Below are 17,764 nucleotides of genomic sequence, written 5' to 3'. Positions count from 1 at the left end.
TAGTGCTGCCAACCCACACAAAATGTTGTCCTTTTTCATTTTAAAAGAAAGAAACAAATGAAAAAAAAAATAGTGAGGTCTTTTACTATTCCAGAGGTAGTAGTTTGCAAACCCTACTTGGGCTTATGTCTGGCAATGTGATTGAAATACAAGTCATGTAGTGTGTAATGCAAGAATAGTACTATTTATATTACATAGTATAATATGTAACTCAGTGATATAATGGTTATGATGAAGAGCTGCTTATAATGTATTGTTTTAAATTTACAATTTCTTGGAATGATAATTTTTCTCAATTGACAATTTTTAGATATAAACAATTCTCTTTCAGATGCTACTCAATTAGTATGCAATATGGTTTCTACCAATTTGTATACAAATCAAAGCACTTTTAAAATTTCTCATCAATTGCAAAGACATATGACAACATCTTAATTTCAGATAGATTGTTTACTTTAGTGCGAAATATCATTTTGTCCTGTAAATATTTGCAGCTACTAACAGCCTTTATTTGGCTTGTGAAGACCTAAGACACCACATATATATATTAAGTACTTTAGATAAACAAGCTATAGAAAAGAGTGTATAAGTATCCAAGATCGCATCTACGTATGGTAATAGACCATATAACTGGTTAAAAAAATATCTACTTCCAAAAATTTGGAATTATACTCAATTTCAAATTGTCTGTGTTATGACCATGCCATCATGTTGTTATCGCTGCAATTTAGTTTATATGAGTAATATTGTAACACCACCTTGTACATATATGTTCAACTTGATAGTAGATCTAAATAAAGATAATTTTCAAAAGATCATTTAAGATAATTATCATATGCCATCCTCCTGGCTGTATAGATAGATTTCAACTTTTGTATAGATAGATTTCTACTTTTTAACACTCTAACAACGCATGCAAAAATAATTGAATTGATAAAATCTAAAAATCGATGTTAACAAGCTTTAATCTTATCCGACAGATATGCATAATTAACACAGTCTCAAACAGTTCAACTGTTATATGTGTATCCCTCTCATAATTTTGACTCATTTCTTCCATCATACGATTGTCATGCTTTGTTCTGAGAACTTCTGACTAATAGAATTAAAGCTATGATTATCAGGAAAGGCACTTGTGTGATTCCATCATTAGTCGCAGTGATTGTCCTGCAGTTGGTCGCCATTCCGCGCATTAGGTCAGGCGGACAATGACGGGGCCGTTGCCCATGTCTCGCATGCGGACGAACTCCTCGCGCTTCTTTGGGATGCGGTCAGTCATGGTGGCGTTCAGGTACACGAACTTTCCGGTCTGTAGGCGCGGGAAGGTCTTCTTGAGCTCCTTCCTCAACTCCTGAACAGATACAAATATTCTCATCAGAAACAGGTCTGTTGTTCTCAATGTTTGGCTCTAAAATTGCTGATATACTTTTCCAAAAGTTGAAATGCGTACATTTTTTAAGTTGAAAAAATTATATGGGCAAGAAAGGCAAGCTAAATTTCATGGTTCTTTTGAAGTTTTATAATCTGAATTTAATGTCATCTAACAGGTATTGTACATATTTTCTGCTCTTGAAGAGTAGCAGTAACTAGACAGATAAAGAAGAGATGAATGAGACATAAGGTTTTGGCCATCACACACTTTTCTTCATTTCTCTCAGTTTCCCATGGATTCGCACTAGGTACATAATATGTATAATAATGTGCTTTTTTTTATAACAACATACATGTATAATAACCTTGTGAAATAGAGTGTCAGACATACCTGCAGAGACCAGGACACCTTGATAGAGTGCTGGCCCAGCTTGAAGAACCTGGAGTCGTGATCTTGAGCCACCACGTCAAGCAGGATGCAACCATTGGCTGAAGGGGAAGAATATCATGATTACTACAGTACAGTACTGTAACAGTATATGCTAACTTTTAAGTTGAAAAAAAATTGATGTGTGCTCTTCATATTTTGTTGATTTTAAACTTTAACACAACCAAGTCCTGAAACAAATGGTTCCATAAACAACACAAGCAGAGAAATGTGCAAGTTGTGTAGCAAATTCCACAGGTCCTTGAACTTCTGGGATTATGTACAATAATAACAACACTGAGGATAGTGGTGCCATGTGCTATTGATGGACATGTAACTCCTGTCATGTGAACAAACATAAATTAGATCAGAACAGAAATAGCATAGTAGTGAAGCAGCAACAGCTGTTTTACAAGTACTGTATGGGTCACCCTGAATAAAGAAATTAAACAAAGTCACTGGAGGTAATGTACATTGTATATGGCACCCTCACCACCTCATAATATCATCACCCTGTGAATTGAAACAGAATTATAAGAACAAAGACACTCAAGTTTTGGGAATAGCAAAACATTGTGATATCAGCACCATCAGTGTCACCAGTGGTTAAGTACTGTTCCTTGTGTACCTTCAAGTCGGTTCTTTGTACCAGAATCACTTCTATGCCGAAGTCCTTCTGTCTGAACTAAAGGAGGAGATACAGAGATGGAGGGAAGGGTGGAGGAAGGGAAGGAGAAACTGTCCATGGAGGAAAAAGGGGTGTCATCGGTGGATTGCCCAGACGGACTGCCTGACGTGATGCCTGTGTCGGCAGAGTACGAACGTCCAGATTTCTGAGACGATACGGGGCTTGGCTTCCGAGCAGCTGATGAAATGGATAGATAAATCATGCCGTTGTTAGTATCAAATGCCTTGTATTAAGAAGAACTGTTAGCAGAGGGTAAAAGGATATTTAGAAAATGTGTTCTTCAGAGCAGAGTGTTATCCTGACACAAAATGTGGATTGCCTACCAGTCTTATTCCATTGGACAAGTTGGTCATTTCTGATGAAGGCTATCAAGTCAGCCCCATACTTGGGAGTCTACAACTGTTATATCTTGAGTTGGGTAGCAATTTCAACCTGTTACCATGTAACTTATCTTCTGCCTTGACCTTAACTGGGGACATTAGGGATGTGTTCACGGGAGACAATGGGTTCTTGTAACTTATGAAGCACACAAATTATAACACAAGTTTGATAAGTCTCAATAATAGAACTAATAAAAATGCATGGCGTACCATCTGGTTCTTGGTACTTCCTGCAGAGGGTGGTGACGTCGACCTCAGGCATGGGGGAGGAGGTGCGGCTGCCGATGGGGGTGACCTGGGTGTGACCCTTGTTCATGGGCGGCAGGACGGGGTGGGGGTTGATGGGCTTGTTCCCAGGGCTGCGATGTGGGGACACTACGGGGAAACAATTTTCTGTTAAACGATAATATTCAGATACTGTAACAACACAGGACAAGACATAACAGTGGGCAGATCGTTCAATGCAGTCCATACATGTACTCAAATCACAGTTCCTTTACTCATTTCTTTTTTTGTTGAGAATTTACCAGACTAATCCACAGCTTATTTACTTCATTATTAAACTTTTTCAACTTTTATGATTGAACTTTTGTTGACAGACTGCCCCTATGGCTGAAGAGTTATGTATGGGATCAAAAGAGAGAGAGAGAAATTTACGTCTGAGTCATACTTTATAAGTCTAGTATGTACAATGTATTCTAAGGCTTCTTTCCTACCAAGTCAACTTAGTACATACTGCTGGTACTACATACATGTACATATCAGATCAATGACTGATAATATTTAGTATTATCAAGGCTATAAGATTAAAGTATATTATTAAAGAGAACAACAATTATACTGGCTTTAAAAGACTTAGTATAGATGAAACATTCTAGACTGGACCCACCAGGAGGCAGGTCCTCATTGCTGTCCTTCACGTTAGCGTAAGAGGGGTTGGTGGACCCCAGGCCAGATTCCGCGTCGGCGCCAGCACGGGAGGACGACGGCGACGGCTTCAGGGGAACGTCGTCTGTGACCTTGTTCCTCACGTGGGCAACTTCTGCAGAGCGCGTGTAATGATCGTGAAAAGAGTTATCCTCATTGGTTTGGGAGCTGAATTATGTTACTTAGATTTGTCACACACTATAATTATAATCAAATGTACTGTGCAAAAATTGCTCCTAATGTAAGTTGATACAGGTGACTGTATAATATGGGTATTAACTGTAACATATTACAATTAACTGGGAATAACTACATTATGACGGTTAGCATATCATGACTGCTGTTGAGATTTTGTCCTCATCGTAGTAAAAAAATCATTTAGATTTGGTGGTAACGTAGCCAAGTTCAACATGAACAAAACTGATGATTGTGTTGTTTTTGCTAACACGAATGCATATTGTACAAGGGCCTTCATTTTTTACAATCTGATAAATATTACTAGAAATATTACCACTGCGTGCTAAGGTCATATTATGTGTCAATATTTGAAATTGTAACTTACGTTGTTGCTTCTTCTTGCGATAGAAGTAGAAGACTGCGGCAGCGATGATGATCAGCAGTAAGAGGACGATCACAACAACAACTGGGACAACAGGGAAGGCAGAGGGCGGGGCAGCCTGGAGGGACAACACACTAAAAGTTAATTCATGTACATGTACCTTTAGACTTGTTTAGTATAGTATTACTAATATTATATACTTCCACATATTGGAGCTGTTGTAACAATGTCAGTGATATCTTAATTTCTAAATTCTTCAATGATAGTCCTCCTAAAAGTGAATTTTTTTCCAGAATTTTAGAAGAGCAATTTCATGAGTGACTAATCAAACTTGTATTGGGTACAAACTAGCTAAGGGAGGACACAGTACATACCGGGGGACCGCCGTCTGCACCATAATAGTTGCTCCCATCCACAACCATGTTGTTGCGTGCCGTAAGGGTGCTGCCACCGATGTCAAGGGTCATGCCCCCTTTGACCTGGTCGTACAGGTCCATGAGGGTGGCGTTCACACCTTCGTTGGTTCCCTCCACGTCAAACTCGGTGATGACGCTTCCTGTAAAAGTTCAAGGTCAAACACTTCATTAGTGTCGAGGCTCATAGTGAAACTCTATTTGTGTCAAAGCTCATAGTAAATCTCATCAGGTTTTACAAGTATGAGGTAGGGGGCCTTGGTTGAGGTGAACACAACATTGGGCTTTGTGAAAGATATTCTAGCAGTACAAAAGAATAAATGTTGTTAGCAGTTATAATTAGTTACTCCAATATTTAAAAACAAGGACCTAATTGTACTGGTGATTGATTGAGTGAGTGAGTGAGTGGTTGAATGACTAAGGGAGTAGGTGAGTGAAAAATTGGGTAAACAAGTGAGACTCAAGTGAACATATGAATGTCTGTTGTTTGCTTACAATGATTGTACAAAGTCACATACAAGAAAGAGTCTTGGCATACCTTCAGCAAAGCTAAAGTTTGACACAAGGACATCGGATCGCTCCCCAACAACCTTCTGCCACAGGGAGGTCTTCAGATAGTCTTCCTTGCCAACTACAGCGTCCTGAAATGAACGAGAAAATTTTTTGAGAATATTGAAAATGCAAAGGTTAAAAAAAGTGCCGATACAAAGTCAGTAATATTTTGTTCATAAAAAAAGTAAGAAATTCTTCTATCAGTATCAAGTTCCAACTGGTCAGACGATATCATTCCAGCACAGTTTTACTATATGATTACTCTTTCAGCACCAAGGACAAGGACAATGCAGTTCAATTTTGATATTTCTAAACATCTGTTTAGCAATCATATTCAAAAGATTAGCCTTCATTGAATAAAGATACTTACTGACAATTCAATTCTACTTTAAGTACCACATATCTCACCGAATAGCTTCCGTCGAATGTCAGGGTCACACGAGCAGTGTTCTCGATGACAGGAGACGTATGATTGGCCGGATACACCGTGATGGGGCTGGCGTTGATCCAGAAGTCGTGGTCGCCGGGCGTGCTGGTGACGTGGAACCTCAGGTGGTAGCGGTCATACTGGTTCAAGGACAAACCAACGAAGGTCGCGCGCCCGGTGGCTGGGTCAAAGGTCGCGGTCTTGGTACCAGCGAACGTGGCGCCGCCATCTTGAGTTGAAATTGGGTCCAGCTCTACGGTACACTGCCATGTGTGGCCCTGAAAATGATATTACAGAAATCACAATTTATATACATTGACATATTGTTTGATACAATATACATGATCAAGATATCTTACAATTATTGAGAAAAATTAAGAGAATGGGCTACACAAAACACCACATAACATATGCTGAAAAGGATGAAAGGACATTGTTTGAGGCCTTGGTTTTGACAAATAACATAAGCTACAATGGATGGACACAATGGATGATATATAGGTACAGATACAATGTCTAATTTCTGACCCTGTCTCTTTATTATAAATTGTCCTGAGTGACCTGACTTTAAGAGCAGTGTGACACATTTTCATACCTTCCAAGCAATATTCTGAACGTCCTCCTTGGTGAAGGCATCAGTGATGGCCACAGAGAGAGTGAAGTCCTCGTTGACTTCCAGCATGGCGTCTGTGCCAATCACCCGTCCAGACAAACTTCGCTCCTCTACATCTACCGCGACGGAGGATGTGTTAAACCTGGAGGCAGATGCTGCAGGAATGGGGAAAAGGTTAGAGATGGTAACTACATTGAAGTAAACATACATGGATCATTCCACAATACTGATATACATTGTATACATGTACTAACTGATAAATATTTCTACATGTAGTTAATACTTGAGGCTTAGATTTCAAAAAATATACTTAATATTAAGATATTTTTCTTTCTGCATTTTGTACTGAAAAGTGAGATCCTTGTAGTCCTATAATAGTAATTGTTGATAGTTTTGATGAGACTAAATCAAGGAAAAGGGCCGGGTTGAATCACATATTGGCCCAAAGCATCCATATTTCAAATTCAATGATAATTCTTACCAGGAAAGCAAAGATGGTAAGATATCTGAACAGGAACCCCCCCCCCCAAAAAAAAATTTGCCCTTCCAATAATGCATGATGGAAACAAATAGTTTTGCACATTTACCAGGTCTGACAATGACAAAGTCCAGGATGTATCCCTCTCCACTGTGAGAGATGGCCAGGTCGGTGAAGTTGGCCCAGCCGTCCTTGAACACGACGCTGTCTCCCGTGGTCGCGGCGCGGGCGTCCGTACCTGTACCAGACCTGATCGTGGCCTGCACCTCCCATGGGCTAGACGAGGCACCCAGGGTCGTCACTAGGTTCCCCTGTAATAATTACAGACAAGCATTCAGTATAAAATGGTTACAGTGGTGAAAAATCTACAATGCATCAGCAATATATACTGGAACTGGTGTCGTGCACCACAAACTATAAAACTTATTAATACAAACACTAAAAGCAAGCAAGACATATAATCTATCAATAAGGTGTAGTACAGTAAATAGTAAGTTCAATATAGCTGAGTCAAACTCACTGCCACCAATCGTTAAGTGGAACTCACTGCAATTAAGTCAGTAGGGGCATCATCACTACATGTGCTTAAAGTAATGTTTAGAGTTAGCTGTTCAAAGGTTAGGTGTAACAAGTTGTTTGGTGTACTGCATGCCTGTGAAGCAGGTGTGTTATGCCAAGGGGTGGTTATACTGGCTACACAGATACAGATACAAAGTTTTTCCCTGTCCTTACCGAGCCGTCAAACACCTGCAGGGCTGGCTGTGTGGGGAAGGCCGCCCCCTCCCCTCTGGGACCGGGCTGGGTGTGCACCACGATCCTAGAGGGGATCTGGATGGCCGTCGGCGCGGGACTGGTTCCACTCTCTGCCTCTTCTGCCGCTTCCTCCCAGTCCGAGGAGTTGGTTGATGGCAGAGGTTCAACCACTGCCAGGCTTTGAACTTCATAACCGATCTCATCACTGATGGTACCCAGCTGCAAATGCACAAAATTTACGTGATGTTATCATTGATTGCAAAAGACATTGATGATTAAAAAAATGTTTAAAGAACCAAATTAAAGCACATTTGTTTGTTTATTTATTCATTACAATTCACCACATACACATGTACGTGGAAGGCGTGGTGGAACAGGTGGACCTAAGTACACATTTTCAAGGCCACCATGCCATGAAGATATATTTCCTTAGAATATATTAGGCAGTAGCTTAGGGAAAGGTTAGATGTACAATGTACCTGAGTACTATCAACAATAAGGGAGGAGGCCTGCTGGAGGTCCTGACGTGTGTCTTCCGTTGTTTCTTCAGATGAAGAGCTGTCTTCTGCTGGTGGATCGGTGATCTCAACTTCAACCGTCATGCTACCCTCTTTGGGAACAAAAGGCAAAGAAATGTCGCCAAAACTGTAACCCCTTTGTAAAAGTCCACTTTTAGAGAATTGTGACAAACACGTTAAAGATCTTCTGTGCACAAATCCTTTAATTTGCAAACAAATTTCAGAAAGAATGATGGCATCAGTCCATGCTATTTATGTCAACTACAACCAAAGACAATGAGCATAGTACATAATATTCGAATCAATGCAATTTCAAAATGAAAGATTAATCTAAAAGAACAAAACTGTATCATACCAAAATTCTGAAAGGTAAGAAATTCCTCTGTACATTAAAAGCTTTGTTGCCATTAATCATTATGGTGTTTTGATTTTCATTCAGACCACTCTGTCTCTCTACCCCGAATATTCTTGTGCATGTATTATCATTAATGATGATGAAGAATGGTAAAACAACTTAGAGATACATGCAAGCTCCACAGTCCTTACCAGCTCTCTTCTTTCTCCTGCTGTCCTCACGGACCACGTTGACGACGCGGATCTTGTTTGCCGGGATGCCCAGGAAGCTTGCGAGATTCTGCCTCAGGTTGTTCTCGAAGAATTCGTCCACGGTGATGGCGGGCATTCCGAACGCCACCTTCAGGACCGGCATGGTGACAATGTCGATAGAGGTGGAGCCTCGGATGGTGATGTAGAGCGTCTTCTTCTCATCGTCAAAGTAGTTGGTTCCACTGGCGGCATTCATGGCCGGCATGTACTGTCCTGCTGTTGTTGGTGCCTGAGCGAAAACACAGCAGCTCCAGTTTTAACAAAGGCAGAGCTTTACATCTGCTGTCAGAAAATATAGAGGTCTGTCAACGATTCCTGCAACTACAACTGCTTTCAAGATACATTTTCCCCACATACAGACTACCCCATCAGTGCAAACATACATTTAATTTATTATTATTGATAATAATAACCAAGGGTACATAATTCTGACAATAAACTATTAAGTATGCTACTAGCAAAACTGCAATGACCTACAGAATTCTTCAAAGAGGTACCATAATATGCATTGATTAAGCTTACTCACTGACTGTATTTTTCAAAGTTTGTTGTGGGGTAGTAGAGATTAAATTAGCTTTCAGAAAACCTACTATCTTCAAGAATTCAAGGATGTCAACAAAGTTTGAAGGACATCTAGATTATTTACATTCAAGATGAGCTGTCCGTCAGCATTATTTTCTCCGTTGGTGGGCATGACATAACTGGTGCCCCTGTAGACGTCCAAACGTTGTGGATTGGCATAGAAGATGCCCACACGTATGGCCTTGTCTTCTCCATCACGTAGCCTTAAGGTCAGACGCAACTTCTGTGGGTTCACCCCTTTAAAAAACAATCATAACATTGTTTTCAGAAGATAGATGCATGTATGACTGTTAGAGTGTTAACATTACAATTTATGTTTTGCACGGTAAATGTATATATTGATCAAATTGTGTATCACATTGTATCAAGTAAACAAAACATTGATTAAGACTTTGCTTGGATTTCTGTTATATCATATAATGTTGCTTGTTTATTGAAAAGAAGCTACTGTCAACATACTTCATATACATGTAGCTTCTTTAAATTAGTAGTGATATCGATATAAATTTTGATATCATAATGACAGTGCAAGACTGCCTTCTTTTCTACAATGTAAATGTACAATGTAAGAATGTGACATAGTGACAGTTGATGGACGAGAAGAATACAAAAAACAAACTATGATATATAATAAGTTAAGGAATTCCTGAGCAAGTAGTGATTATTTTGTTTTTCACTTTTTCTTTGTGTGTAGATTTGTGTATCTTACCTGTAAAGTAGATGTCATGGTGCTTATCTGAGTACACGATTGTGTAAAAGGTGGAGATGCGTAGCTGGCAGGTGTAGCCTACACACCAGCCGTGGTCCATAGGGCCGTTATAAAGGCTCACGTAGCCTTCTGACAGCACGGCGACTGGAGACAGCCTCCGTGACTCAGTGTCTGGGTCCATGCTCTCGATGATCAACATCTGGTAGTCAATGTCGTGGCATTCGTAGGCTTGCCAGGCAGATTTGTACGTACAACTGCTGTCACGCAGGGCACCTGGAATGAAAAGATTTATTAGATTTAAAAAAACAACTTTCAAACTCAAATCTTAAGTTTAATTTCATGGCTTTGCAGAGCTGAGGTTATGCAATCACTCGAAAAAAAAAATCTTCAACATATCTTGACAATTGGAAAAGGGTGATTAACATGTGGTTTGCTGCTGATTGTTGAGTATCAGTTTGACCAAAGTACAAAGTTGCAGTAGACTATAAGATTTGAGTCTTGAAATAATCAACACCATAATCATAAATTATGATATTCTGTGTATTTGCCTCATGGTTAGCAGTGTCATCTGTTTATTTTTGGCAATGCCTCAGGAGTGGAGGCAGCTTGATGTATGATGATTTTACCTTTGTTAGGAGCCACGTCTGCCACCGCCAGCTTGTTGCCGTCAGCGTCCGACAGCGCGGGCACAGGGATACGGTAGTCTCCGATCCCGTAGCGTCTGTCCCCGTCCCACTGCCACTCCTGCTCTGGAACTACTGTCCCCGCCGTTCCCAGCAGGCTGCCGTCAGAATCCTTGATGAGCGCGATGTGTTTCGCGTCACACGGCATGTCAACACAGTCGGATGGGTTGATAGATCTGAAAAATGATAAAACTTCATTGTAAATTCTTGACCTAAGGCTTAGGCTTATAGCAAAACATACATTATTGATGGCAGACAAATTTTCAAAAAACCCTCACAACTTTGTCTAAATGGGTGCTTTTAATGAACCTTTGGTAACACCTGGTAAATAATTTTCTTACGATCATGTTTTTTTTATCAACAGAGCAATCAGAGAAAGTTTAAAGATATTCTACAAGACTACATGTACAATCAACGTCTTAAGGTATTTACCCCAATGAAGGGCGGCTGTAGTAGACTCTGTACTGCTCTTGAGTTCCAGGGAAGGAAAGCCCGCTGGTGTAGGTTGGGAAAGTGGCATCCTCCTGATTAGGGTTAGTCATGATGGCCACATCCTCCCTTCCGCACTGGTTACCATATCTGGCAAACTTCACATCTGCAACACGAAATTAGACTTTAGCAGACTTTTTACTTTGTGTAAATTTGGGCAAGCCTTAACCCATTATACCAAGAAGTCATAAAATTCTAATTAATCAATTTCATAATTGACATCATTCCGGCAAACATCACTCTGGCATCACTCTGGCAAGCTTGTGCAACAAGAAATCAGAGATTTCAGAAGACCCGCCTTGGGTACTTAAGTATAAGTTTGGACAAGCCTTAACCCATTACCAATAAGTCCCAAAATTCTAAATTAATTTTTCTTTAAATTTTCGTTACCAGTTTACCAACCATTCAGCTGATCTAATACTCAGACTGAGAACAAAGCTACCTTTTGGTGAATATGGCAGATAAATCTGTAAAAGAGAACAGTTCAAATGTTAAAGAAATACTCACTGTTTATCACCATGTAGCCAGAGAGGGGTGGGTAGGCCATGTTTCCAGCAAAGGGATGTGTGGGGACACCGTTGTTAGACTGTGAATGCATGGCCACCTGTGTGCCAACCATCGCGCCACCTGGAGACCCAAAACCACGACCCTGGAGAAAAACAGCAAAATTACTCAATGGCCATTTAAAAAAAACGTCAGGATCAAGAAATGGCTATAATCCAGTATGGAAAGTTGCTGTTGAAGAAAATTTCCTGAAAAGATGGACCCTAGAAACATCAAGATACTGATTTTTCCCACATGAATCACACGTTTTCTGGTCATACAATGTAGTGCTAATTATATTAAATTTTGCCCTTAGCTTTTTAGTAGCTTTAATTAGATCACTTGAAATGAGTATATCAATAACATTTTTTTTTAATTGAGCAATTGTTGCAAGACTGCAGAAGATACTTTTAAGATTCCGACTGAAGTACTGCTGCAGAGTTATCAGCATAGACATTAATAAAGCACACATTCATTTTGCTCACTCACTCACTCACTTACTCACTAACACACATGCACTCACTCACTCACTCACTTACTCACTAACACACATGCGCACACACACGCGCACACACACACACACAGACGGAAACACAAACACACAATATTGTTTATATCTCACCATTTTGGGAAGTCTGATGTAGGTTGGTTTGGGGTTAGGGTTCAGTTGGGGAAGGTCTCTGTCACAATCAAATCCTTCACTTTTGCCAATGAAGGTGGAGTCTTTCAAATGGACCCAGTTGTCTTTAACTTGGTGTGTGAGTGCCGATGGACCAATCACAAAGTGAAACAGTCCAAGCTAAAAACAACACAATTGTTATCAATATGTTACTCATAGCATTTTTAGCAAATACTTGACTGTACAGTCATAGAAGTATAATATTCTTGAGGTATTTGTCTAAAAATCATCTATTAGAACGTTTCATTGCATTTGTATTTCTCATTATTATTTCAATCAATCTAGTGTATATTCATCAAATTAATAATTTATACATGTATAATTGCTTCTCTTCTTAATACTCATCTAGTATTAAGTAAAAAAATACATTTTTGACCAGGACTACATATTTGGGTCACAAACCACAAAACATATTAATTTAAATATAATGATGTTAACATCAGTCTGAGACCATCCTGGAAAACAAAAGTGTGGAATAGAAGCCCACTCACCCGGGAATCAGCAATAGTGTTATCTGAAATCTCCAAGTTGCAATCTGACTGGAAGTAGATGCCGAAGTCGAAGGCTTTCCAAACATAAAATCCTCGGACCTTGACACAGGGCGGGAAGCCGTCTTCAAAGGCCCAAACACCAACAAGGGTTCCGTGCACCTCATTGTTAGACCTAGGTGCAATTTCAAACAATCACGATTATCTTTCAAATTGTTAAACAATTTGTAAAAATACAGTTTCAGATGACAGTTTCCACTAACGTGCAAAAATGATGACTTTTCACTAAGTTTCTGAGCTTGTACTAAGTACATATAGTACTAGTACAAGATGGGTGACCCATGCATGACTTCAAATGTGTCACAGCATATAGACCTGTAACTCTAGAGCCTACGAGCTATAGAGGTGCATCAAAATGTATGATTTTGACATGCATGTGAAACAGTCTATTGCAAATCCAACAAATACTAATTGCTTGCCCACTTGAATTAAATTCAAAGGCCACGATAGAATAAAGTTCAATTGGCCTTAAGAAAAATCTCTAACTTGAAACATACCATGCCTCTGCAGTGTTGCCTGTGCAGGGTTCTCCATCGATATGATACCCTGCCTTTTCCGACCCGGCGACGATGTTCCCCTGTAGCACAATGCCCCGGCCATTCTGCACCTCGATGCCGGCATCCCATTTCCAGTTATTCTCCTCCGTACGGCCGTTGTAGTCACCAGTCCAGATGTTCAGAGCCACCAAGTTGTTACGGATTTTGTTGTTCGTGCCCCAGACATTTATTCCTGCAAAGGGAACAAAGATGCTTTCCTGTAACTGCATATATGATGAACTATGGCATCGAACACGAGTTTATAGCAACCTGCTTTATTATGTAGCCAACTATGGGCTTACTTCCGGGCAAGGAAGTACAATTTACATTGTACAATGCATTATGCATTGTTTTGGGTCTATTTGTGTGTGCATGCGTGCATGTTTGCTTGTGTGTCTGCACAATTGAGTGACAGCTCATGGAATTCCTGAATAACTGACCACAAAAGTTAATTCTGGCACAGGAAGTTAGGTCCCAGAACATGACTCAGAGCCAGTGGAAAGTTGGAGGGCGACACTTCGCTAGGTGCCAATAAATTCACAGAAAAGCTAAAATTAAATATATGTCACAGATAGGTTTAAAATCTGCCTCAAAGTGAAGAAACATACCTTGCCCAACTGTATGGTGAATGACGTTGTCATCCACCTCAATGCCAGTTGCTCCAAAGACACCGACAGCGACAGAGAAGCCGTTATGGAAGGCGTTCTTCCTGACATAGGAGGGGCGGATGGAGTCAACTGTCCCCGTGTCCATGTAGGCCACCGAGTAGCGGGCATCAAAAAAGTCTGTCCAACCCTCCTGGCCTGTTCGGTAGAACTCCGTGTTGGTGATCCGGGCATAGCCTAAAAGGGAAAAGTTTAGAATTATCATAAAGGTTATAATCTTGGCTTTAATCTTGTTTTCACATTCTATATCACTTTACATTATAATAAGACTTGTGCAACCAGTCTTCACACTGAAATGACACTTGCCTATATATTCCCTTTCTTCAGTGGCAAACTTGCTGATCATCACCCTGGCACCAAACGACTCCTTGAAGAGTTTTCCGTAGTCGTCTCCGATGACCTTGACATTCCTGGTTAGCAGGCCGACCTCCGCTGCCATGGTGTAGGTCGATTCATCCTCCAAGGTGTAGGTTGAACCTGGAAAAAAGAAATTACAGCATTTTTGGAACTTCACTCTTCTATTTGTGATATGATCGATGCAAACTTGACTAGTATACATGATTCATTTTAAGTCACACTCACAGGATTTCTGGTCAAACTCAGGTCGATGACATAAAATGTACTTACCTAAATGATGGAATGCCACTGAAGCATTCAGAGTTATAGTCTTGTCAGAGATGGCCCGTATCTTGAAGGTCTCTGTCTGCCAGGGGTCGAAAGTAGTGGTTGTTACCATAATCTCGTCCCCGACCACCCAGTCCACCGGGTCCCTCACCACCAGCTGGGTGGCTCCGACTTCGACATCTTGCGCCAATTTGGTGAAGGGATAGTTCCTGTTCTTCCCGTGCAGGTCACAGCCACCGAAGCAGGCTGGATAGAGAAACAAAGTGATACAGTAACTGTAACATCACACATTATAATTACCATCACACACTATACTATTTACCAAATTCCATATTGAATTTCTTCATCCATGAAATTTGTAATGTTTGAAGACTGCAGGAGAGACAATGCTGAATGTTTAGTTTTACTAACTGTCAGGTATAGAATTGTCTGCAATTGGAGTTGTGTATTTTTCCTGTTTTTAAGGAATTTGTGATCAAAGGTCTTATAAGACTTTTAAAAGTTACTTTAAGAATAGAATGTGTGGAAGCCAATGTATCTGTATCTGTCAAGCTGATATGACCCTCCTAAGTATAACACAGCAGCTTAAAAATAGACAATGACTTACCCAGAACTTTGGAGCCTGCGTTGACACTTGGGAAGGGGTAGTCCGGAGTCAGGTGATTTCCCTGCAGGATGATCTTAGCCTGGCCCTGGTACGGGTTGTCTTCCCAGCCAATGATCAACCGCCCTCCCTAGAAAACAAATATGGAAATATTGTAAAAATCAAAAGTACTGACTCAAAGTTTGTCACGGAATGGTAATTGCTTGAATTATTGGGTTGTTCAACAATGTAACAAATCTACGTCATGTACTAAAGGGTATTGACTGTATTGCAGGGACAATAAAAATATTAAGGCAACTAAAAGTATAGAAGGCCACGCCATGTGTTGCAGATTGATCATTCTTACCTGCACAATGATGTAGGTAGCTGTAAGAGTGAGGTCTTTGTCTGGGCCGTCGTCAAATTCCAGAACTCCGTAGATGAAGAGCTTGTGCATGACGGGTAGTGCGGTGTCAGCGACCATCCATTTACCTTAAAGTTTAGAATGTATGACAAAATCACATGAAGGTTATGACAAAATTCAATTAACAGTCCTGTTTAGTAAAAAATCTTTTCAATTGACTTCAAACTGTGATGTGATCTAATCTTCTTAGAAATTGCTATGATCATAGAAATATTTTAGTCATTTCCCTCTTTAATCTGGAATCCAAAAGACTTATCTTTTACGATCTCACTCTGATTCTTCTCCCCAATAGCCAAAGCCATTAAGTGGTTTACATATAATATTACATAGGAAATGACTCAAATAGCATGTACAAAAAAAACACACAGATAACTTGACAACAGTAATTTGACAAGCCGCAGGAAATCATAAGATAATTAGTATTATAATATAACATAACATCTGGTGTACTGACATAACATCAGAATATTTGGCCTTGACTTTGCCCAAGTAAGAACAAACAACGCTCACCTCCTGGAATCTTCACATCATCTCCGTCCTGAGGAAGTCCGTAGGCTCCGTTGCCATAGTTACCGCCCCACCCCTCCTCGGTTCCTTGCCACGACTCGGGGTCGGACCAGAGGTCAAACTCCTCGGGCCTCTCGCGGGCTGGGGGGAGGGTGTTGGGGTCAGGCGGGGGGATACACTGAGCGTAGTAGCAGCGGTACACACGCAGCTGGACAGGCCTGGTCACTGCAGGGTCAGCTGAATCCTTGCCGGACACTGTAGGACGTCATGATTTTAAGAGACTTAATGACAATGCACATTCGTAGCAAGTACAATCTTTTTTATGAAGATAACTATAAAGAAACTAATACATGCACATATCAAAAATACTATTCATGAAATATTATTTTGTAATGTCCAAAAGTCTTAGATTTAATAAATGCTGCACTGCTTCCATAGAATTCCTATATTTCTTGTTTTATGCATCTTTTAATGGGAAGGGTTTTGATATGTTTTATAACAATAACTGTTACAGCATTGGACTCTTCAGAGCAATAGAAAATCCTACCCCACTTTTGAGCAATACCTTAAGGTTGGTTAGCAGACTTACATTTGACATGATTTTCTACATAAAAGTTTGAAGAAAAAGTTTCTTGTCCGTAATTAAAAACAAATGGATGAGACTAACGGATGTAGGTGAATCTCCTGATGTTGGTGTCGAAGTACCAGTCTCCGTTGTCGTTATCTTCATACGACACGGGCCGGCTGGACGCGTTCTTCATCACACCCGGGATCACCTGGAACCGGTCGGGCTTCTGGGTGAAGTTGTGATAGATGTTGATCCACTGGTCATTCTGAAACAAAGGAAAAAGAGGCATGAGGGTGTCCATATCCCGTTTTTAATTGGGGTGTAACAAAATCAAACAAGAAGGAAAACTTAGACAGGAGAGACAAGAGTTTTCTTAACTATTTTCTTTTTGTTTTTGGACGTTACTACATGTAAGACATACTTAGACAAAGGAAAGAAGACAGAAAAGGTATATGTCAAGCTACCCACGACAGGTTACTGTCATTCCAATTGTTAAAGGTTAACTTTGCAGCTTTTACAAATTGAATTGGTTTGGTTTGGGGATATTTGTGATTATGAAAAACAAAAGTCTTGAAGGCTAAAAACAAAAGTCTTGTAGAGGAGACAATGCCCAATGTTTATTCATTACTTTTACTAACTGTCATATAACAGAAATTTCTGCACTCCAGTTAGTAGTTTTCCTGTTTCTGAGGAATTTGTGATTTGAGACTTGAACAAGTGACTTTATTAAGAATCAGTATGTGTGGGAGCCAATGTACATGTATAAAATGAGACAATACTCAGTAATAAGTAATTTTAATCCTTACTGCAAATTCACTGAAAGCTCCCGTGTACGAGATGTTGGTGAGGTGTTCAGCGTCCACATACTCCTTTTTGTGTGAAGTTCCCAACTGTAAATAAAGGAAACAAAAA

At 40.1% G+C, this 17,764-nt stretch overlaps 1 protein-coding gene across 1 annotated transcript in view; it reads right to left on the bottom strand.

Moving 5' to 3' along the window:
- Positions 1-455: 455 nt before the first annotated feature.
- LOC109469159 (fibrocystin-L-like) overlaps positions 456-17,764 on the bottom strand; it is a 55,666-nt gene continuing 38,357 nt past the window's right edge. The window contains exons 52-80 of the mRNA XM_019767567.1: positions 17,659-17,742; positions 16,952-17,117; positions 16,288-16,539; positions 15,721-15,845; positions 15,378-15,504; positions 14,774-15,016; positions 14,453-14,623; positions 14,090-14,323; positions 13,443-13,674; positions 12,889-13,060; positions 12,341-12,517; positions 11,683-11,824; positions 11,119-11,281; positions 10,630-10,862; positions 10,004-10,276; positions 9,359-9,531; positions 8,653-8,941; positions 8,068-8,198; positions 7,568-7,807; positions 6,945-7,146; positions 6,340-6,512; positions 5,726-6,022; positions 5,304-5,406; positions 4,727-4,908; positions 4,356-4,470; positions 3,756-3,908; positions 3,077-3,241; positions 1,763-1,860; positions 456-1,351 (exon numbers count right to left, since the gene is read on the bottom strand). Of these exons, the coding sequence (XP_019623126.1) occupies positions 1,193-1,351; positions 1,763-1,860; positions 3,077-3,241; positions 3,756-3,908; positions 4,356-4,470; positions 4,727-4,908; positions 5,304-5,406; positions 5,726-6,022; positions 6,340-6,512; positions 6,945-7,146; positions 7,568-7,807; positions 8,068-8,198; positions 8,653-8,941; positions 9,359-9,531; positions 10,004-10,276; positions 10,630-10,862; positions 11,119-11,281; positions 11,683-11,824; positions 12,341-12,517; positions 12,889-13,060; positions 13,443-13,674; positions 14,090-14,323; positions 14,453-14,623; positions 14,774-15,016; positions 15,378-15,504; positions 15,721-15,845; positions 16,288-16,539; positions 16,952-17,117; positions 17,659-17,742 (5,274 nt within the window). The 3' untranslated portion in view covers positions 456-1,192. The remainder of the gene's footprint in view (positions 1,352-1,762; positions 1,861-3,076; positions 3,242-3,755; positions 3,909-4,355; positions 4,471-4,726; positions 4,909-5,303; positions 5,407-5,725; positions 6,023-6,339; positions 6,513-6,944; positions 7,147-7,567; positions 7,808-8,067; positions 8,199-8,652; positions 8,942-9,358; positions 9,532-10,003; positions 10,277-10,629; positions 10,863-11,118; positions 11,282-11,682; positions 11,825-12,340; positions 12,518-12,888; positions 13,061-13,442; positions 13,675-14,089; positions 14,324-14,452; positions 14,624-14,773; positions 15,017-15,377; positions 15,505-15,720; positions 15,846-16,287; positions 16,540-16,951; positions 17,118-17,658; positions 17,743-17,764) is intronic.

Source organism: Branchiostoma belcheri, unplaced genomic scaffold, assembly GCF_001625305.1.
Source record: "Branchiostoma belcheri isolate BF01 breed outbred unplaced genomic scaffold, Haploidv18h27 scaffold20, whole genome shotgun sequence".
NCBI classification, from domain to species: Eukaryota; Metazoa; Chordata; class Leptocardii; order Amphioxiformes; family Branchiostomatidae; genus Branchiostoma; species Branchiostoma belcheri.
The sequence above is the reverse complement of the archived record's forward strand: the minus strand, read 5'-3'. Positions and strand labels throughout refer to the sequence as shown.